General features: G+C 40.8%; 1 protein-coding gene and 1 long non-coding RNA gene across 5 annotated transcripts; one reads left to right on the forward strand and one right to left on the reverse strand.

Moving 5' to 3' along the window:
* Positions 1-764: 764 nt before the first annotated feature.
* Positions 765-6649, reverse strand: LOC144225482 (uncharacterized). Its single transcript, XR_013333319.1, has 3 exons — positions 6560-6649; positions 4811-5238; positions 765-1442 (listed from the first exon to the last, which is right to left on the reverse strand). It is a non-coding gene; the product is annotated as an uncharacterized LOC144225482 (long non-coding RNA).
* On the forward strand, positions 6372-21465 carry FAIM (Fas apoptotic inhibitory molecule). Of its 4 annotated transcripts, none has more exons than XM_077756679.1 (6): positions 6372-6599; positions 10628-10686; positions 11758-11890; positions 12403-12631; positions 17736-17785; positions 21036-21465. In XM_077756679.1, the coding sequence occupies exons 2-6, from the start codon at positions 10643-10645 to the stop codon at positions 21183-21185; spliced, it is 606 nt and encodes a 201-aa protein (XP_077612805.1). In that variant the 5' UTR covers positions 6372-6599; positions 10628-10642; the 3' UTR covers positions 21186-21465. The 4 variants fall into 4 exon arrangements, with proteins under 4 accessions (XP_077612805.1, XP_077612807.1, XP_077612804.1 ...); XM_077756678.1 differs by lacking the exon at positions 6372-6599 and adding an exon at positions 6785-6881; XM_077756681.1 differs by lacking the exon at positions 10628-10686 and having other exon boundaries at positions 6380-6599.
* Positions 21466-22411: the final 946 nt, after the last annotated feature.

A 22411-nucleotide genomic window follows, 5' to 3' on the forward strand; every position in this document is an offset into this window, starting at 1 on the left:
GGAATGTTAATGGTTCTAAACACTCATTTAATATTTATTTACAAAAATGTATTAAGCACCTGTTATGTATCAGGGACTAAACCAGATGTTGAGTTTACAGTGGTGAGTGAACCAGATGTGATTCCTGCCCTCATGGTGCTTATCGTCTAATTGGGAAGAGAAATATAAAAAAAAAACCACACATGAGCATTAATTATGATAAACGTTGTGAAGGAAGAGAACAGGTGTGTGGAGGAATCTCTCTCAGGAAGTGACATTTAAGCTGTGATACATAGGCTGTCTTCATTTCACCTTACTGTTTTCCTCTGTGCTTTGTCTTCCCAGTATATACTACAGCCTTCATTAGCAATTGAAAAAGATCTTTTCATTTCAAAACTTCTAAACTGATTCTCAAATTTTCTAGGCATAAAACTATCAAAGTTATTCCCATAACAAAGAGTATCCCAAATATGAATGGCATTTGGTGAATTCTTGATTCTTCAACTTACAAGTCTTTTAGACTTAGAATCCTTAATTACACTAATACATATATTTCAGCCTCTCCTATGAGAATTTGAACTCTGGGGACACGGATCATATCTTACCCTTTCCAGCATGCAGCATAGTCCCTGTCACATAGTAGATGCTTAGTACAGTGTTGAAAGGCATTGTTAAATCTGAGTCAGATTAAACAGGGGCATTCACTTTCAGGGGCCATTTTCCAATATGAAAGACCATAAGCAAACAGCTCAAACATATTAATAACAAATGCTCAAGAATCAATACAGGTTAACAATAGTTATATTAATTGAACCTTTAAAATGTATAAGCTCAAGGTTAACTGCTTTTATTTTCTGACTTCTTGACTCTTCACAACAACCTTAACATAAGTAGTGTTATTATCTTCATTTTACAAATGGCCAAATTGGAATATAAAAGTTAAAAAAAAAAGTCTTGTTAAGATCACATAGCTAGTATGTGGCAGAGCCAGGATGTGAAACCAGCACTCAGGCTCCAAGGCCTATTTCATTAACCACTTGACCAAACCACTTTTCTTGATGGGCATCTGCTCTACCGTAAGATTGGTATGCATTTATTCCAATTTGAAGTGATTTGATCTGTGTCTTAGTTATCTATTGGTACATAACAAATTATCCCTAAACACAGTCCCTCAAAACAAAAATGTAATATCTTGTCATGTCCGTGAGTCAGGAATACAAGAGTGGCTTAGCTGGATGGTCTGGGCAGAATCATTCATGAGGTTGCAGTCAACCTGTTAGTCAGGCTTGGTCATCTCAAGGTTCAACTGGGGCTGAAGGATTCACTTCCAAACTGACTCACATGGTTACCAGCAGGCCTCAGTTTGTTCTTTATCAAGCGAGCCTCTCCAACAGGCTGCCGGAGTATCCCTACAACATGGCAGCTTCCCATAGAGGGAGTGATCCAAGGGAATATGTGAGCACCTAAAACAGAAGCCGAAGTCTTTTTTATAACCTAATTCAGGAAGCACATATCATCACTTCTGCTGTATGCTATTAATCACACAGACCAACCATAGTAAAACACGGCAGAGGACTGTACAAGGATGTGAATACCGAGAAGTGGGGATCCTTGGGAGCATTCTTGGAAGCAACTTACCACAGTCTGTTTCCTCATTTTCTGTGGGTACTTCCTCCACTAGAATGTACACTTCAAAATAATTATTTATTTATTTTTAAAGGTTTTATATTTAAGTAATCTCTACACTTAACCTGGGGCTCGAACTCACAACCTTGAGATCAAGAGTTGCATGCTCCACTGACTAAGCCAGCCAGGCACCTCTCAAATACCCTCAAATAATTTTTCAAAAGTAAGACTCTATCATACCTAAGACATTATTTATATATTTAATTTCTTTTTTCTTTTTATACTAAAAAAATAAAATAAAAATAGGGGCACCTGGATGGCTCATTTGGTTAAGCATCCAACTCTTGATTTCAGCTGAAGTCATAATTTCTACAGTTCATGAGATCAAGCCCCGTGTAGGGCTCTCCACTGACTGTGGAGCCTGCTTGAGATTCTCTATCTCACTCTCTCTCTGTCCTGCCCCCACTTGTTCTTTCTCTCTCACTCTCAAAATAAATAAACATTTAAAAAATAATAATTTTATTTCCTTGCTGGTTTTCTAGGAATTAAAATCTCAAAGGAGATGAAACAAAATTGTGAGCTGAACCCAAAGCTATGAGAGATACACATTTAGAGAGGAGTGTTACCTATAGGTAAATACTTACTCAGCACAGTCAGGAGCATTGGCAGAGCTAGGAGCAAGTCAGGGGGAACTGAGCCCAAGATTCCTGCACTGACCAGGCCCCTGGAAGCATGTTAAAATGGGTCCAGATCAGCGGCTCTCCCTAGCTCCCAGAGACGATGATCTCAAAATAAAAATTTTTTTAAATCACCAAAAGACCTATGCTAAAAGAACTTCTAAGTATATATTTTAGAAAGAAGAAAAGTGATCAAAGACAAGTCTGAGATACAGGGATTATTGAGAAAAAAATTATAAACAGGTAGATAAATCAAAAGAAACATCATATAATCGTATAGTACAGTATAATGATCATGAAGGCAAATTTGTGGGCTGAAAAAAAGGACAGACTAAAATGAAAATGGGGGCAGGCACTGGAGTTAGAGTATTTCAAGGTCCTTGTATTGTTTGGAAGGGGATGTCTATACTTTAAGCATGCAATGTAAAATTTTAAGGGTAGCCATTCTAAGAACAGGAATAGAGCCAATGACTTCTAAGCCAGTAGACAGAAAAAGCAGAATAAGAAAACAAAACCTAAGTCTATCTTTAAGAACACAAGAAAGGAGGGGCGCCTGGGTGGCTCAGTGGGTTAAGTGTTTGACTTTAGCTCAGGTCATGATCTCTTGGTTCATGAGTTCAAGCCCGAGTTGTGCTCATATTGACAGCTCAGAACCTGGAGCCTGCTTCAGATTGTGTCTCCCTTTCTCTCTGCCCCTTCCTCTCCCTCTTTCTCTGTCTCTCAAAAATAAATAAACGTAAAAATAAAAATTTTAATTTTTTGAAAGAATGCAAGAAAGGAGAACAAAAAGCAGAATAGAGGTGGGACAATTAGAAAGCTAAAGGTAAAATAGTAGACACAAGCCAAATATACTAGTAATAATAAACTGACAATATATAATTCAAAGTGGGATTTTTCAAAACACCTCTCTTCATTATTTTTTAAATAGATGTACATCCCCTCCACCCATTTCTCCCCCCATCAACCTCTTATGACCACCAATCTGTTCTCTATATCTAGGTATGAGCTTATTTCTGCTTTTGTTTTAGATTCCACCTATAAGAGACATATGAATTATTTGTCATTCTCTGTCTGACTTATTTCACTTAGCACAGTCTGCTTGAGGTCCATCCATGTGGTCACAAATGGCAGAATTTCCTTCTCTTTTACAGCTGCATAATGTGTGTGTGTGTGTGTGTGTGTGTGTGTGTGTGATCAATACCCAAAAATGAAAGTGCTGGATTATAGTGTAGTTCTATTTTTAATTTTTTAAAAACCTCCATACTGTTTTCCACAGTAGCTATACCAAATTACATTCCTACTAACGGTGCACAAGGGTTTCCTTTTCTCCTATCCTTGCCAACACTTGGTATTTCTTTTCTTAGATAATATCCATTCTAGCAGGTATAACCTATTTATGTATACAATTTCTATATAATTATAGAAGGAAACACCAAAATTTATGTTCATGTTGGCCTTTGGGGTCAGCTCAGTTGGTTATGCATCTGACTCCTGATTTTGGCTAAGGTCACAATCTCATGGTCCCTGCGACAGAGCCCCACCTCCGGCTTCACTGACAGCTCAGAGTCTGCTTGGGATTCTCTCTCTCTGCCCCTTCCTCCCTCCCTCAAATAAATACACTTTTAAAAAATTCCCTTTTTAAATGGAGGCCCAATGAAAACATGGAGAATGGTGAATAAAAACATTTTTAGCTGCTGTCCTAAAATAAATCACTGATGAGGTGCCTGGCTGGCTCAGTTGGTAGAGCCTGTGATTTTTTCTTTTTTTTTTTAATTTTAAAGTAGAGCATGTGATTCTTAATCTTGGGGTTATAAATTCAAGTCCTACATTGGGTATAAAGATTACTTAAAAACAAAATCTTTTTTTGCCATCCGAGAGAAAGAGAGAGAGAGAAAACACACAAAAGCAGGGGACGGGCAGAGGGACAGAGAGAAAGAGAGAATCCCAAGCAGGCTCCACACCCAGCACAGAACCTAATGTGATGCTCCATCCCATGACGGTGAGATTATGTTCTCAGCCAAAATCAAGAGTAGGACGCCCAACCGACTGAGCCACCAGCTGCCCCAAAAATAAGATCTTAAAAAAAATCGGTCAATTACTGATGTCTATGGGCAAATTGAGAGAGGAAGTTTAAGAGGTAAGAACAGCCTCTAGGGGGGCGCCTGGGTGGCTTAGTCGGTTAAGCGTCCGACTTTCGCTTAGGTCATGATCTCGCGGTTTGTGGGTTCGAGCCCTGCGTCGGGCTCTGTGCTGACTGCCAGCTCAGAGCCTGGAGCCTATTTCAGAGTCTGTATCTGCCTCTCTCTCTGACCCTCTCCTGCTCACACTGTCTCTCTCTCNCAGCCTCTAGGTACATCCTAGGAAACAAATAATCTGAGAATAAGCCAAAAGCATGTGGCACCTGGCTGGGTCAGTCAATAAAGCATGTGACTCTTGACATTGTGGTTGTGAGTGTGAGCCCCATGTTGGGCATAGAGATTAGTATGGGAGAGGGGGAAGTAAAGTCAAAAGCAGAATCAGCTCAATACCTTTCACGGTGTTTTCTTCAGACTGTCTTTCTATAACAATCCCATCTGGTAACAAGGAATTATTGATACCTCTACTAGGGTCCTGGGCCCCCTGGGAATAAGTAGATGGAAAATGTAGCCCAAACTGGTAGGTTCCTTAACGCCAGATATCCGAGAAAGTATACCCAAAAAGAAAACAGGAACGAGCCAGCTGAGGACTCAGACTGCACTGCTTATCCATGGTGCAGACTTGACTGTACCTCCTGAATGTTTCTGCAGCACCCGAGGAAAAGAGCTTCCCAGGCCTCTAAGGACAGGCCCAGATTTTTCTTCAAGAACAATCAATACTTTTCTAGTAACAGACCCTGTTAACATGAACTTGCTGAATCCCATAGGCCTTGCTCCACGTGCTGGCCCTGAAGCCCCTGAGGTGCTTTCTTTGGGTCGCTCTGTAATAGAAGCACAGGACAATTGTGAAAATTAGACAACAATATATAAGGACATAGCACACATTCAATAAATTATACCTTTTTGATCTTGTCAAGCATATCCAGATTTCTTTTTTTTTTTTTAATGTTTTTATTTATTTCTGAGTGTGAAAGAGACAGTGTGAGCAGAGCAGGGTAAGAGAGAGAGGGAGACACATAATCCGAAGTAGGCGCCAGGCTGTGAGCTAGTTGTCAGCACAGAGACTATGCGGGGCTCGAACCCACAAACTGAGAGATCATGACCTGAGCCGAAGTTGGACGCTTAACTGACTGAGCCACCCAGGCACCCCCAGATTTCTAAAGTTTTACAAGAAAATATGATTCCTCCTGAAACAGTATCACTGAGCTGCTTCCCAACCCAGGTTTTCCAGACGCTAGCCCAACAACTCAGATTGTTTCTTAGAAGAACTCAGGACTAGGAAAAATTAATTAGGGAGGTGTCTTAGTTAGCCTTGTTCCATCCCTGGAAATTTCCACTCTGCAGCCTTTTACCTTCTGCCCCTAACTCATTCTTCCAACATTCATTGCAAATTCTCTGTTCCAGACACCGGTTTAGAAAAAAATACAAATATGAAAAGTCTTCGTGTTAGAGGAGTTTTCAATCCAGGGTAGCAAACAGTGCTCATGAAGGACAATCCTTGTAACATAATTTGCTTAAGAATTCAGTCATTATGATTTTGCAGACTGATTAATCTATTAATAGACTGTTTGCTATTGTCCCTCAACCTCCCTTTCTCTCACATACTTGCTCAGCATCTTGCACTGTGCTGATGTGGGAGATACAAGAGTGAGAGCCAAGGACCCATAGCACCTGCCTTTAATGACCTCAGCGTACTATTAAATTACACATTAAACAAAAATTACACAAATAATTACACACCCTGGCAGGAACTAAGGGGAATTCCAAGTGGTGCAAGTCTTCAGGGCCAAGATAGTTTTCCTTAAGAAATGATATTTGAAGAGCAAGCGCCACAACAAAGTGGAGGATAACTAAGGTAAAAGGCAGGGAGGAGTGCCCAGCGGAGAAAAGAGCATCTGCAGGGGCCCGCGGGGCGGAGAGAGTGAGTTTGCATCATTTGAGAATCTACAGCGGGGCTCATGCCCCCTTAAAGAGTTTGGGTCCTTATGGAACCAAGGAGCCAAATAAACAGATTCCAAGGAACGAATGCCTTAATCAGATTTACCCGCCCGGTGGCTTCTGAGAAGACACGTGGTCCGGTTTTGCCACCAGGTTGATCCCCAGCGTCCAGCCCCGCGCTTGCTATCAGCGGGTCTTACCAACCTTGCCTGGCGGGACGACTGGACGTGGAGCAGGACCTAAGGTTTGGGGAGAGGGTGCTCGAGCAGAGAGCACTAAGCGGTCAGCTGAGGCAGCGGGCGGGGCTGGGTCTGCGGAGCGCGGGGGCGGGTGACGGCCTGCGCTGGGCACCTCAGGGGACCTGAAGCGCCACAGAGAGTCGGCGCGCACGGGCCTGGCGGCTGCCGAGCTTTCAGCTTAGGCGGAGGAGGCGTCCGGTTCTCGGCGAAGGCTACGTGGCCTAAGCGGCAGAGCCGGAACCCGCGCGTTGCGTAGCCCAGAGCCTCCCGCGGTCCACGGCGGCCAGGTGAGCCCCGCGGCGCCGGTGGGGCGGCCCCCAGAAGCCCCTGCGCGCAGCCAAGGGCGCCCTCGGCTGCGGCGGCGGCNCCCCTGGACGCACGAGCAGATCGTATTTGTGCGGAGCCTAGATCGCGAGGTGCTGTAGTCCGGCTTCTTGGCCGAAGGATGCGGCACGGGCAGCTGCCCGCGGCTTCGCGGGTTTTTCCGCGTCCTTTGTATTGGCCGCACTGGACTGCGTCCGTGTGCGCCAGGCTGACCGCCGCATCCAGCCCCGGGGCCTGGCCGGGCTGGACGTGCAGTTTGTTGAGTGACAGGCTGTGATTTACTTCGTGGATTCCCCCCGTGTGGGTGAACATGCAGGTGCCCTTCAGGTGGTAGCTATTACAAAAAGCAGTTCTTTGAGCTCCCTGGCTTACGGAGCTTCCTGACTTTTCGGGAGGTCCCGGGGCTTCACAAGGGTCTGGGCATACAGTGTCAACACCTACTTGTTGAAGTGTGACCTCCCTTGTGGCTGGTGTTACCTAGAGCTTTTGCTGAAAACGGAACTATGAATATTTTGTAATTTTTAAAACTGATTTAGGTTTAGCTTGGACATACCATTACAGTCCCCACTACAGTTAAAGCCAAGTTAAGGCAAAATTCAGGCTGGGGGTAGGTGAATAGTTTCCACTTAATGTTTGAGGCGTACTTGGAAACATGACTGTTGGATCTCTAGGGAAGAGATTATAAAAGATTATGCTGATGACTAGATACTTAAAACGTTTTCTTTGAAGAGGTGTAGAAAGTGTCAAGTGAGTGACATCATCATCAGTGAAAATAAATGGAATTTGTGTTTCCATCCTTTTCACTTACATTTTTAAAGTTTGTTATTAAATAGAGGGAATTTTCTTTGTGATGGTCATTTTCCAGTTGGGTCACATCCTGAAAATTAAATGTATGTATGAGAGTTTATTTTTTAAAACTTTTCTTTAATTTTTTTTTTTTTTTTGAGAGAGAGACAGAGTGTGAACAACAGAGTGTGAGTGGGGGAGGGACAGAAACAGAGAGACACCGAATCGGAAGCAGGCTTCAGGCTCTGAGCTGTCAGCACAGAGCCTGACCCGGGGCTCGAACCTACCCATGAGCCATGAGAACATGACCTGGGCCAAAATCAGATGCTTAACCAACTGAGCCACCTGGCCACTCTTGTATAAGAGTTTAAAAATGACAGTGGATTAATTCCTTTCTCTCAAGGTTTTAAAAAAACTTTTTTAATGTTCATTTATTTTTAAGAGAGAGAGAGTGCAAGCAGGAGAGAGACAGTGAGAGAGAAAGACACAGACTGTGAAGCAGGCTCCAGGCTCTGAGCTGTCAGCACACAGCCGGATGTGGGGCTTGAACTCACAAACTGTGAGATCATGACCTGAGCCGAAGTCAGACACTTAACAGACTAAGCTACTCAGGTGCCCCATTCTCAGATTTTAAAGCCAAGTCTTCTTTGGCCTTCCCACCCATTTAGCGAGGCTAGTATCCCATCTCTGTGGGCCTATTCTGCCCTTCACTGCTTCCCTTTTCTAGGACACTCCCATGGTTCTGTTGTAATCATCTTTTGGTCTTTCTAGAGCCCCTCGCTCTGGGCTCAGTGTCCAGCTGAGTGCCCTGCACATAAGTGACTGATAACTACTAGCATGTGAATGAATATTTAGAATAAGTCCAGTTTGTAACATAGAGACGTGTGACAGATATTTATCATTATTCAAATGAGTAACATAGATATTGGGGACAAGGACAGTTGTGATCATCTTTCGGTTATAGATATAATCACATTCCAAGAAACACTACCAGAAGGGCACCTAGGTCTTTTTTTTTTTTTTTAACAGTTTAGTTGAAGTATAATAACTCCTGAGCTGGAGTTGGATGCTTAACCAACAGCCATCCCAGTGCCCCAGCCATTTTAACCATCTTTAAGTGTACAGTTCAGTGACATTAAGTTCATTCACCAATGAGTGCGACCATCACTAGTTCCAAAACTTTTCAGCACCTTAGGTAGATACTCCATAAATAAATGAATGTAGGGAAATTTTTCAAAAAATAAATGTGATTTTGATTTCTCACTTCCCTTCTAATTTGTTGTGTTGTCTTTTATACTTCTATATGAAAAGTTATAATTAAGATGGTACCATGCTTTTATCTTACTGTAATAATATTGAAGTTTCTTATAATGGAAAACTGGGCAATTCTTTCAAGTTTGAATGCTGAATTACTGAGCTTTATAGGGTCTCTAAAAGTTACAAAGCAAAATTTGAATGGTATCCCTAAGCCCACTCTGATGTGCAAAGGATGGCTTATCCAAGGTTATATTCTTCTATTTGGCTTCCTTATTGCTGTGTATTCTCTTTGCTTTTATAGTTGCAGGATACCCTCCACTTTCATAGGAGATATCCTAGTGCTTAAGACTAGAAAAATTCACAAATTTTTAAGGTGCTACCAAAAAAAAAAAAAAAAAGATTTATTTTAGGTACAAAGTGTTTTGAAGTTTTATCTAGTTTTTATTCTAAAATTTGTATGTTTTCTTTGCCTGTTGGATTGCTTTTATCAATACTAATCTCTTCGTTAACATCCTTTTAAAAACAGTTTGTGGCTTCTGACTGTTTCCAGCTAAAGAAGTTGGGCAATCTCCCATTTTTAACAAGGAGAGAGCACCCTTGGGCAGCTCTAGGGAAAAGGCTAGGCCAGAGTAGATCTTGGAAGCAAAAAATACTTGAACCTGTTTTTTGGTAGGTTTGGCAGGGGTACAGGCTGTTAATCTCAGATCTCCAAATGTGGAGGGTTTCCTATGCATGTGTGAATATGTGTGCTTTTGATTTTAGTACAATTTAATTTGTATTATAGCCCAGTTAATTCGGAGGTATTTTGCATTGGAGTACTGGGCTCTAGTTCTGGCTCAGACCCTACTAGTGACCTGAGCAAACCACATAACTTTTGTGGATTCATTATTGGCACTAGTAAATTAAGTGGGCTTGAGTAAGTGGGTAAATTAAGTTTGCGGTTGGAAAACAGCACTAGCATATCCTTTGCTGCTTCCTGCAAACTTGTCCTTTCTTTGAAGTTATCTAAACATTTTTAAATTTATTATTTATTATTTTTTTTTAATTAAGTAAGCTCTATACCCACTGTGGGGCTTGAACTTAATGACCCCGAGATCAAGAGTTGCATGTTCTATTGGCTGAGCCAGCCATGTGCCCTCCCCCAAATTTTCAAATTATATATTCCACTGTAATATATAGACGTTTAAAATTTAATATTATGATTGCATTTAAATTTGTTACCACCCTGTGACATTGATGCTTCCTGAAGATGCATTCTGTTTATCTTGGGTTTTATGTATTCCCTCACCCATTGCCTCACTCCCTTGGGGCTTCTTATACCTCGATTTGAGACGTACAGGACCCAGAGGATCTCTAGGTCTCTTGCAGCTCTGATGTGGTATAATATTTGAAATAAACTAGAGTTTATTCTCCAGTTTTAGGAAATTATAAATTTGTAACAGGGAAAAATATGATTGGCCAATTTGCATGACTTAATTTCTTTTCCTGAAATTGGAGATTGCAATTCTATTGTATGTAAAAGCTGGTTTCATCAGAAACTGCATGCAATTTAAGAAATGGATTGCAAACTTAGAAAAAACCCTTTGCAGATGTTATCTTTGTTGCTCTCAACCTTTCTTTGCTGCAATTCTGCTTTTTTCTTTCCTGGCTGCTAATTGGATTAAAGGCTATTTTGCCAACCATGGCATCTGGAGATGACAGTCCTATCTTTGAAGATGACGAAAGGTAAATGTCTTGCATGGCAGTAAAACTGGCTTTTGAAACTTTTAAGATTGTTTTAATCACTCAAGAGTTATTTGTCCAGGCTACTTTGTTAAGGACACATTTTGTAAAGTGGCAGAATGCTTGGTTTTGCTTTTCTGTGATTTAGAGCAAGGGTAGTAAACACTTGGCATTTTCCCATAGGGCCTGATGTAAGGTCCTCAAGCCCATCTTAGCACAGAGTTCCTGGCAATCACTTCAAAATAACAAAAAATCCATTTACCATTTCTGATGTAGAGCACACAAAGGACATTAGAGTGAATAAAGAGTAAGATGTAGTTAAGAGAACAGGCTCAAAAATATTTTATGTATGTATTATGTAACATAATATATATATCGTATATATGACATAGGATAAATGTTAGAGACGTTATATTAAAATATTAAAATCAAACATGTATTTAAGTTGTGCCAGAAACTTATGACAAAACAGAATCCTTTATTTTTTAAATAAGATTAGTATAGTAAGGACAAGAATTACATTTTCCATACATTTTTTTCTCTTTTACTATAGGATATTTTTTCTATGACTTTTATTTTTCTTAGTATAATAAATTAGAACCCTTTTTGTTCAAATGAATCCTAATTGGTTTAAGTATGAAAGGTTTGGAGAGTTTTTGTTTTGGAGTGAATGGATCTGAAAAAGAAAAACCAGAATTAAATACTGTGCTTTTTAAATGAGGGTGCACGGGAGAAGTAGAGACGTTTTACTGACCTTTCCAAGCATTATTCTGTAGCCCAGCTTAGAATACTATCCTGGATAAACTGATCGGCTCTTAAGCCTATTAATATTAAGGTGACTTTGTTTGGAATTATCTGACTACATACCCATATATAGTAGTTTCATCTTAAAGGAAGAGTGCACAAGAGGGAGAAGATAGTTATATGTACTGTGAGTAGAATTTCTTAGTTACTATCACTCTAATATTTTATAATTTTATGGGTTAAAAAATCTGATGTTTTGTCTGGAAAGATTAATTTGTTATTCTCTTACTGGTTTTGGTCTGTTGTAATTGCTTTATTTTATTCCCTTAGCCCTCCTTATAGCTTGGAAAAAATGACAGATCTCGTGGCCGTTTGGGATGTTGCTTTAAGTGACGGAGTCCATAAGATTGAATTTGAACATGGGACCACATCAGGCAAACGAGTGGTATATGTAGATGGGAAGGTAGGAAAAAAAATGCTGGATTTTATTAACATAGACTCTTCACATATGAATTCAGGGTTTTTCTCTTACAGTGGCTATCTTTATATTTTGGCCTGTAACATTTTGCTGGACAAAGCAAACTAATTATAGTTACAGAATCCATACACTATAACATTTAAACTTCAAGTGCTTTTATTTTCTAAAATATTTGATCATGAAAGAATAAAATTATACCTAAATAGCATTGCTATTTACTCACTTTAATTATACCATTTCTTGGGGCACCTGGGTGGTTCAGTCAGCTAATCCTATCAGGTCATGATCCCATGGTTTGTGAGCTCAAGCCCTCTTCAGGCTCCTTGGGATTCTCTCTCTCCCTCTCTCTCTAACACTCCCCCACACTCTCTCTCTCTCTCTCTCTCAAAAGAAATAAACTTTAAAAATAATAAAAATCTTTTAAAAACTATAGCCTTTCTGTAAATATTACGTTATCTTCATTTGTGTGTTTTCAACTTTTATATTTTATTGCTTAGGAAGAGATAAGAAAAGAATGGATGTTCAAATTAGTAGGCAAAGAAACCTTCTGCGTTGGAGCTGCAAAGACAAAAGCAACCATAAATATAGATGCTGTCAGTGGATTTGCATATGAATATACTCTGGAAATTAATGGGAAGAGTCTCAAGAAGTATATGGAGAACAGGTCAAAAACCACCAATACTTGGGTATTACATTTGGATGGTGAGGACTTTAGAGTTGTGTTGGGTGAGTGCTGTTTCTGCAGAATTCATTGGCTTTTTATGAACATTGTTAATTAGTCCCTCTGTGGGAGCTTTGAATAGACAGAGTGTGAGGCTAGCTATATTTCTTCTGTTTTTTTTTTAATGTTTGTTTATTTTTGAGACAAAGAGAGCGAGCATGTGCATTAGTTGGGGAGGGGCAGAGAGAAAGCCAGACACAGAATCAGAAGCAGGCTCCAGGCTCCCAGCTGTCAGCTCAGAGGTCAATGTGGGGCTCAAACTCACAAACCATGAGATTGAGCCACCCAGATGCCGCAATGTAGGTGTATTTCTGATGTGCCCTATGTGAATGAAGTATTCATTTAAGTGAAATGTGAGAACCAGATTTTAGAGTGATGGTTTTAAGGATGATAAACAGGTTTAAAAAAAAGAAATATTAATGTAGACATTTATAATTATTATTGATATTTCTATTCTTTATTATTATATTTCTCTTTAAAGAGATGTGTAAAAACAGTTGGAGGGGCTCAATTGGTTAAGCATCCAACTTCAGCTCGAGTCATGATCTCATCGTCAGCGAGTTTGAGCCCCACTTTGGGCTCTGTGCTGATAGCTCGGAGCCTGGAGCCTACTTCCAATTCTGGGTCTCCCTCTCTCTCTCTCTCAAAAATAAACAAACATTAAAAAAAAAAAAAAGACAGTTGGAAATTTAAGATTAATTAGTAATCTTTCTACCAGGGAAAAATTCTAGGTTTAGGGTTAGTACTGCAACAGATCAAAACTGTCAAAGTCCAGATGAAGTAGATTAAAAAATAAAAAGTAATAAGCCATTGGTCTTTAAATTAAGGTCTTTTGTTACAGATTGCCATCTGTGTTGTTTCTACTGGGCCTTCAAAACTTAAGAGACAAATATTTACTAGTTACTATCTTTTCTCTCTTCTGGTACTCCTAGTATTTCCTGCTTCTCAAATCATTAAGTTAAGACCATTTGGATCATCTTGTTAATTCACTGATTTCACTTATTTAGATAATATCGAGTACCTACTGAATACCAGTTAGCATAACCAGGCACTGAGAATCCATAGATGAAGAGATGTTGTCCATTCCTTTAAAGAGTCTGCAGTCTAGCTAGCAAACACCTTTTTATTTTTTTTTTAAGTTTTTATTTATTTTTTGAGTAATGGGAAGGGACAGAGGGGGACAGAGAATCCCAAGCAGGCTCTGCATTGTCAGCGAAAAGGCCAATGCAAGGGTTGAACTCATGAATGGTGAGATCATGACCTGAGCCGGAATCAAGAGTCAGATGCTTAACCGACTGAACCACCCAGGCACCCCCGCAAATACGTTTAAAACAATTTTTTTTAAGAATGAAAAGTGTTGGGGTTCCTGGCTGGCTCAGAGAGTTTGGTCTCAGGGTTGTGAGTTTGAGCCCCATGTTGGTGTAGAAACGACATAAAACTAAAATCTTAAAAAAGAATGAAAAATGTTTGGAGCACTAGCTTGCTCAGTTGGAAGAACATGTGACTCTTAATCTCGGGGTCATGAGTTTGAGCCCCACATTGGGTGTAGAAATCACTTAAAAAAAGAATGAAAAATGCTGATCAAGTAATTAAATGCACATAGTTGGAAAAAAAGAAACCAGAAACTCCTGAATAGTTTATTTATTGGAGAAATGGATCATTTTGTCTTGAAGAGTTTCCTGTGGTCTGGATTTTGTGGATTGCATTTCTGTGATTATTCTCTGTATCTTTTTCTGTTATATATATATATATACACACATATTTAAAATGTTTTTATTAATATAAATTAAAAATATATTTTTTAAATATATATATATTTAAATGTTTTATTTTTAAGTAATCTCTATACCCAATGTGGGGTTCAAACTTGCAACCCTGAGCTCAAGTCACATGCTCTACCAACTGAGCCAGCCAGGCACCCTATTTCTCTGATATTTCCTATACATTAGTAGTTGACTGAAGAATTAGTCAAATTTAGCTTTGGTTTTTTTTTCTGGCAAGACTACTTTATAATTTTGTTATATCAAGAGGCACATGATGTTTGTCAATTTTTTTTTAATGTTGGCAACCTCTAATACCTCATGTTTGCACCCGCTAATTCATTAGCAGTGGCCAAATGGTGATATTCTGGAATATTGCTAAAATGAGAAACTTCCTGTCATCTACCGTTTGGTTGCACAGAGGTACAATTTAAATAAGAAATGCAGAATAACATTTGTTTTCCCTTTATCAGTTTTCAAAATGCTGAATTGGAACATATTCTCCTCTAAAGGTGATCATTTAGGGTTTTTTGGTCATTATTAACTCATGGATTTAAACGATTTGATGTGTGTCACAACATATTGAAGTTATTATTCTTATTGACCCTCAGATTGTCCCAATTTTGGCCAGTGGTGTGTTCTGTAGGTTGACTCCTAAAGGAGTCACATCCTTGGTTGAAAGCCTCCTTGCAGTCTGGTATGACAAGATACCAAGGCTCATTTTGAACATTTTTTACTCAGACCTGAAATCACCCTTTTTTCGAAAAAGCCCTGGTTTCTAATAGAGGAAAATGGTATTACAAGAGCATAATCTGGGTATACGTTAAAGATACTCACGGGGCGCCTGGGTAGCTCAGTCAGTTAAGCGTCTGATTTCGGCTCAAGTCATGATCTCTCAGATTGTAGGTTCCAGCCCTGCATCCAGCTCTATGCTGACAGCTCAGAGCCTGCAGCCTGCTTCAGATTCTGTGTCTCCCTCTGTCACTGCTCCTCCCTCACTCATGCTCTGTCTCTCTCTGTATCTCAAAAATGAATAATCATTTTAAAAAAAGATGCTGCAGGCAGGCAGAGAGAAGAGGCCCCAGGATGCACTGTTCCAGGCCTTCCTAGGATTCAGTGATCCACTTCTGAGCAGCAGTGACTGAGTACTTTATCAAACAGATGTGTTCTTTTTTTAATATACATACTTGAGTAGGTGCTAGACCCATGATCCAGAAATCATAATGATACAAAAAGATACATGGAGAAATTTACTTCCACCCTATTTCCACAGTAAAGATAAGCTGCTTTTTTTAAAAAAAAATAATGAGCCCTTCCAGTACTTCATTATTCAGATTCAAGCAAATACAAATATCATATTACTGCCTTATTTCATAAAAGCATCCTGCTTTATTGATTTACTCATATACTCAGAGAATCCTCTTCTATCAGCACGTAAAGAACTTTCTCATACATTTTTTATAGCTGCGGAGGAAGTCTCAATAGTAAATAAAATACCTAACTCATCCCTGACAGATGGGCGGTTGGGCTATTTCTAACCTGCAGCTGTTAGAAGCTTTGTTCACCTGCCTCTTGGAATATAGGTCATGTATCTATTTAATATAAAATCCCAGAAGTGGGAAAGTAGGGCCACTGGGTCCCACATCACTGCCCTTGTCATTTGAGGAGATGGTGCCTGGTTGTCCCTCCTGGTGCTTTTACCGGTTTGTGCTCCAAAGTACCCATTTCCCCACAGGTTCTCCAGCTAAGCATGGTGTCAGATTTTGTTATTTCTTTGATATTCTGCTGCATGAAAAATGGTATTTCAGTGTTGTTTGTATTTGCCTTTTTCAAAATGAAGTGAAGTTGAGCATCTTTTCATGTTTGAGATCCTTTTGTGTTTCTTTTCTGATAATGCACCTTCATGTCCATTGACCCACTTTCTTTTGGGTTATTGGTCTTTTTCTCAAGGTTAGACTTTTGTCTGTGCTGTGAACTTCACTTCGTTCTTCCCAGTTTGTCATTTATTGTATGAGTTTGCTTATGTGTGTACATGTTTTTTCAAACCATGCAGAAATATTCTTTACTTTTATGTAGTCAGACTTATGCCATTTTTCTTTTATCGTTTCTGGATTAGCAGGTTTCTTCAGAGGCACATTAATAATAGCTTTAGAGGGAATCTGCATGCAAGCACATGTCCAGTAGGCATACTAAGTAAAATTCCAGTTCTCACTGCCGTCAGGTTTAGTTTAGCACTGCGATCAGGTGTTGGGACAAGCAGTGTGTCCCTGCGGCTGCGGCTGGGGATGCCTCTGGCTCAGGCAGCCACCAGGGCAACATGTGCCTACATCGTTTGGGCCCCTCTGCCTCTCTCTCCTTTTAGCCCAGCTCAGAGGCGTCTCTCCACTCTCTGAGGCTCCCATCTCAAGGTGTGGGGAGAAAAGAATCCCTATTAGACTGTGTTCCTGGAGTAGGTGGCCTGTCAGAATTAAGCCCCTGACTAGCACCTCAGCCTTGACCCCCAGGCAAGGCTGCGCCTGACTCACAATTCTTTCTAGCCTTCGCTATAATACCTACAGCTCATCCTCTGGCTGCCTGGGGGCTGCAGGCTTCTCTCCTGCCACCTGCCAGCACACTGATGTTTACAAGTGGGCCTGGGGATCCTCCCCCAAACGCACATGTGTTTGTGCACATGCGCACACAATGCACACCTCCCAAGGTGAGCTCTGGCAGCTTAACCAACACCCAGGTGAATCGTGGCAGCACATGGCCCTGTAGCGTTTGCACCGTACCCAGCGTACTCCACTGGGCACACCTGTATTGTTGGTTTTTATAATCCAGTAATTTCCCCCAAAGTGAAACTATTGCAGAAATGAAGAGAGAATCTTGTGCTGTCCAGTAGAAAATTGAAGGCTAAATTTCTAAGCCTGACATGCTGTCCATCCTGTGTGAACCTCGTGGCAGCCTTTCTTGGTGGCCTTTCTGTGCCATCATCCAGTTGGCTCAGTGTGACAGGCAGGGGAGTCATCTGGTCACGATGACAGTCCATGTGAAAAGCTCCTTCCTCACGTTCATTTCTGTGCATCCTCTTAAATCCTGAAGTTTGTGCTGAGGCATTTATTTTAACAAAGCTTCGTCCATTTGTACTGAGACCATGATTTTCTCTTAAAAGAGTGTTTTGTTTAATTTTTGTTTTGTCTGTGAATCGAGAGTAAACAGTTTCTTCAACTTTTAGGAGAATTTGAAAGCCATGAAAAGTTAATGGCGTTTTAGAAATCCAGTATATCAAACTTTTCTTAAAAGAATGAAGAGTTAACTTTATCTTTAAGTCATAGATTGTAATTTTTTTTTAAATTTGCTGCTTTTACAGAAAAAGACACTATGGATGTATGGTGCAATGGGAAAAGAATGGAGACAGCAGTAAGTTGACCCTCTGATTATTCTTAGCACCGTGTGTAAAGTTGCCATTGAAATGTTGCTGCATTTCCTAATTGTGGAGATTGATAATTAGCCAAGGTCGTCTCGGTTAAGAACAAGAAAGATAAAGTACCCTTGACCCCAATTTCTGAAGACCTTCCCCAGACAGCACCTGGGACAGGAAGGGCATGGAAACACCTGATGTTGTGAGCTGGCGTCAGCTCTCACCAGTTGGCACCTCTCCTCTCCTGGACCAGGTTCAGTCCTAAAAAGCTTTCGCACATCAAAAACTCCTCCCACAAAGGTTGGCCTCCTCCTGTGTTTATCCAAGTTAAAGTGGGGGCTCTATGTATGCGTAGAGCCCCCTTCTCAAATCTGTATGCGTAGGAATCACCTGGGATCTTGTTAAAATGCAAATTATGACACTTCCCCCGTGATGCCAGTGCTGCATGTGGGCCCACGGTCACACTTTGAATAGGAAGGCTTTACATACACCATACACTCAAAGCAGATGGTACTTTTCTAAAAGCAAAGGTTTTGAAAAAGAAGTGATGTACAGTGTCAGATGGCACAGAGGCAGAGAGGAAAGGGCATGTTTGCAAACCCCAGAAGACAAGTGGAATTTGTAGACCAGCGGTGCCAGAAGGCTACCCCACTTGTGGCCAAGCACGATAACATCCGCGTCTAACCCCAGAGTGTTGGGCCCCTGCTGTCAGCTGCTTGCATTGTTATGGCTGTGGGTGGGATGGATATTGGAGTGAATTCAGCTAGAATGAAGTAATAGCGGTGTGCACAGCACAGGGAGCAAGTGGAGGTAAAGGAGACCAACCAGCATGGGAAGCACTAAGTGTGCGACCGGGAGCTCACATCCCTGGGTGGCCATTCCGAGGGCTGTGGGGCCTGCTGGCCAGCAGGGGGCGCCGTGCCTCATCCCCGCCTTTCAGGCTGACTCTGCCCTGAACTGCTGTTGTGGCATTTTAGCTAGTTGCACATTGTAGTTGCTGCCATCGTCTCCTTGTCTATTGTGGGTACATGAAGGTGGGGAGAGGTGCTCGGAAGGCAGGAGGTCCGGGCTCCCGAAGGCCTGCTGGGTCTCGTGGCTGTCTGCTTCCAAGGAAGTGCCCACGCTAGAAAGCAGAGGTTACAAACATGAAAACTTCTCTCTTTCTTACTCCTGGTATGAATTCTTGAAGGGATATTTAACCAGGGCTCACTCAAATAATGAGCCCCAGAGCTTGCGCCACTCACTCTCCAAGTTGAATCCACTGTTAGAGACTTCTTTTGTGCAGAGAGGCTTAGTGAGCTTCAGTGTTTCATGGCCCCTTGCGGAACCCGTTAACACTGATCAGGACACCTGCTCTGTACCCAGCGCCACACCTCGTGGTCCTTCCTCTTCTTTCCTACCCTGCAGTTCTCTAGATACTAGATCAGTGGTTTTGAATCCTGTCCCCTCCCACCCTCAAGAAATTCTCCATTGCAGATGTAGAGAGAAAGTTGTTTTGTGGTATTAAGAATGTGGTCGTAAATAAGAAGGTAACAGTAATGTGCGTCCACAATGTCTTTGTTCCGCAGCAATTAACAGGGAAGCACAAGTGTTTGGACAATAGCCCTTTACAACCCAGTTGTCTCCTTATTGTAACTAGAACCTAATTTGCAGGGTAGTGTTGGCAGCACTGCATCTGGGCAGCCTTCCCCAGTACTGTGCACACCTGTGAGTTACAGTTTACTTTCTCCTTTTTCTTTTCATCTCAAAGCCTCATGACCAAAATAATATATCTGTCAGATTGTGCCCGTGCACAGTCCTTGTGGTGGTGTCAGTATACCTCCCTCAAAGAACCATTGGGCAGCTTCTTCCCAGAGCTCAGAAAAAGCTCTCCCCAGTACACCCCCTGCTTTCATTGGTTGGGTAATGTCAGTTATGGGACCTTGCTCTGCCTGCTTTGGCTGCCAGGAAGCTCATAGCCAAGTTTTAAGTCTGATTGTCGTTTCTTTGCTTTCTGGCAGAATTCACGTTTATCCTCCAAGCCTCCTGTTCTTCCTTCCTTCTCTGTACTACTCGGCCCCTATCTTTTCACTCTAGATGTTCAGTAGAAACACAGCATGAGTCACAGATAGGAGTTTCATGTGTAACTTTTCTAGTAGCCACATTTAAAAAGTCTAAAGGTGAAGTTTATCTTAATAATATAATTGATTTAAATCTGTATATCCAAAATGTTATCAATTAACATGTAATCAATATAAAAAGTTTTTAGAGTTACTTTACATTCTCTGTTTCATTCTAAGTCTTCCATACTCAGTGTATATTTTACGTTTAAACAGCACATCGCATTTCAGAGTCCCCACATTTCACGTGCTTGATTGCCATGTGTGGCCGGTAGCTACTGTATCTGGTAGAATGGTCTAGAATCTGTAGTGTTTGCCTTTATGTGATCTGTTTATTTTTACTGTAAGCCACCTTACATTCTGAGGAATCAGATTATAGAGTGGATAAGAACATCCCATCCCTTCCTGACTGGGGCCCTCAGCAGCTATTTTACCACTCTGTGCCTCAACTTCCTCACCTCTGCAGTGTGGATAGTAATAGTACTTCTAGTACTATAGATGGTCAGGGTTACTGCTCACAGTATATGCCCTGAAATAATGCACACAAACTGTTCTTGGCATAGAACAAGTAACTTGGTATAAAATAAGTGTTCGCGATCATGTTTATCATTTTTACTTTTTTTTTTTTTAATGTTTTATTTATTTCTAGGAGAGAGAGAGAGAGAGACAGCATGAACAGGGGAGGGTCAGAGAGAGAGGGAGTCACAGACCGAAACAGGCTCCAGGCTTTGAGCTGGCAGTCAGCACAGAGCCCGATGCAGGGCTCGAACCCACGAACCGTGAGATCATGACCTAAGTGAAAGTCGGACGCTTAACCGACTAAGCCACCCAGGCGCCCCTATCATTTTTACTTTTAAAAGTAGTTGGTACCGTCTACATAGTACATGTTATAGACACCTAGCCATGAGGTTTAAGGGGTTTTTTTCCCCCTCTGAAACAAGATTCTTCAAATTGTAGATGGGTACAAATAAGAAACTTTCAGTTCATAGCAGAGATGTAAAAGCATCTAGTAATACAAGCTTCTAATTTTCCACAGTTTAACGTTTAGCTGATAGATACTTCATTATACTACCCTTTTAGATAGTGTCAGTGCTCTAGACAAAGATAAATGTTTCTGGAACACTAATCCCTCCTTCTTTTGTTGGCCTAGGGTGAGTTTGTAGATGACGGGACGGAAACTCACTTCAGTGTTGGGAACCATGACTGTTACATAAAGGCTGTCAGTAGTGGGAAGCGGAAAGAAGGGATTATCCACAGTCTCATTGTGGATAATAGAGAAATTCCAGAGATTCTTGAATGACTTCATGATGGTGCATTTTAATCTTAAGAAGTAAAGATCAAGACTTTCAAATTACTGTGGTAATTAAATATGTTCAGGATGTACTTTTTAGTACACTTAGTCTGCCAGCTGTTTATTTTTTAGTTACTTGAAACTGTAATATTCCAAGGGTCAAAAAAATTATGTACAATCGTAAAAATTACAATTTATTTTGTAAATAATGTAAAGTGTTTTAAAGCCTAATGGAAAATAAGATAAGGACCAAAATCACTAATGTTTTACAAAAGGAACTTTTACTTTAATAAACACCATAAAATAAAATTGGTGCTGCTTGATTTGTGTTTCTAAAAATGGATGTCTTTGTATATTTTTAACCTATGCAGATAGATTGTCTCTAGTTTAAAGCATTTGGTACATAATGATATGATTAGTTTAACTGGAGAAAATGAGAAACATTTTCTATCTGGAAACTTAAAGAATGTCAAATAGTGTCACATAAGAATTTAAAAATGGGTTTCTGGAAATATAGTCATTTTGTTTAATCAGCACAGTAAGGAAAGAAGAAACAAGAGAAAGAAACAAACTTGTTTACACCAGCCTACCTCAGTTGCATCCTCAGGCAGTATTCAGAAATTCAGAGTTGCTGGAGCACATGGGTGGCTCAGTCAGTTGAGCGTCCAACTCTTCACCTCAGGTCATGATCTCATGATTCATGAGATCGAGTCCCACGTTGGGCCCCATGCTGACAGGTGGGAGCTTGCTTAGGATTCTCTTTCCCTATCTCTGCCCCTTTCCCTGCTTGCATGTGCTCCCGCTCCCTCCCTCCCTCCCTCTCTCAGTCTCAAAATAAATATGTAAACATTAAAAAAAAAAAGTTGCAGTAACATGCAGAAGAATGAAACTAGATCATTTTCTCACACCATACACAAAAATAAACTCAAAATGGATAAAGGACCTGAACGTGAGACAGGAAACTATCAACACCCTAGAGGAGAAAGCAGGAAACAACCTCCTTGACCTCCACCGCAGCAACTTCTNAGCAGAAAAAAAAGTTGCATATGATGTGGGGAGATAGCAAGTGTGAAGCAGGCCCACCCAAGCACACTCACAGAGACCGCCTTATCAGGACAGTGAGTGTTTGAGAATGTTCATTCAATACTCTTCCCTGAGGGTCTTTCAAGGCAGGATATAGTTTAATAGTAGGACCCTTTATCAGAGTATCTCCTATTATCACACGGCGATCTTCT

This window comes from Crocuta crocuta, unplaced genomic scaffold (genome assembly GCF_008692635.1).
Source record: "Crocuta crocuta isolate KB4526 unplaced genomic scaffold, BGI_CrCroc_1.0 scaffold337, whole genome shotgun sequence".
NCBI lineage: Eukaryota > Metazoa > Chordata > Mammalia > Carnivora > Hyaenidae > Crocuta > Crocuta crocuta.

Coding starts and splice junctions, on each gene's coding strand:
- FAIM (XM_077756679.1), top strand. CDS start 10,643: ATGGCATCTGGAGATGACAGTCCTATCTTTGAAGATGACGAAAG. Junction 10,687..11,757: donor ATCTTTGAAGATGACGAAAG/GTAAATGTCTTG, acceptor TTATTCCCTTAG/CCCTCCTTATAGCTTGGAAA. Junction 17,786..21,035: donor GGAAAAGAATGGAGACAGCA/GTAAGTTGACCC, acceptor TTGTTGGCCTAG/GGTGAGTTTGTAGATGACGG.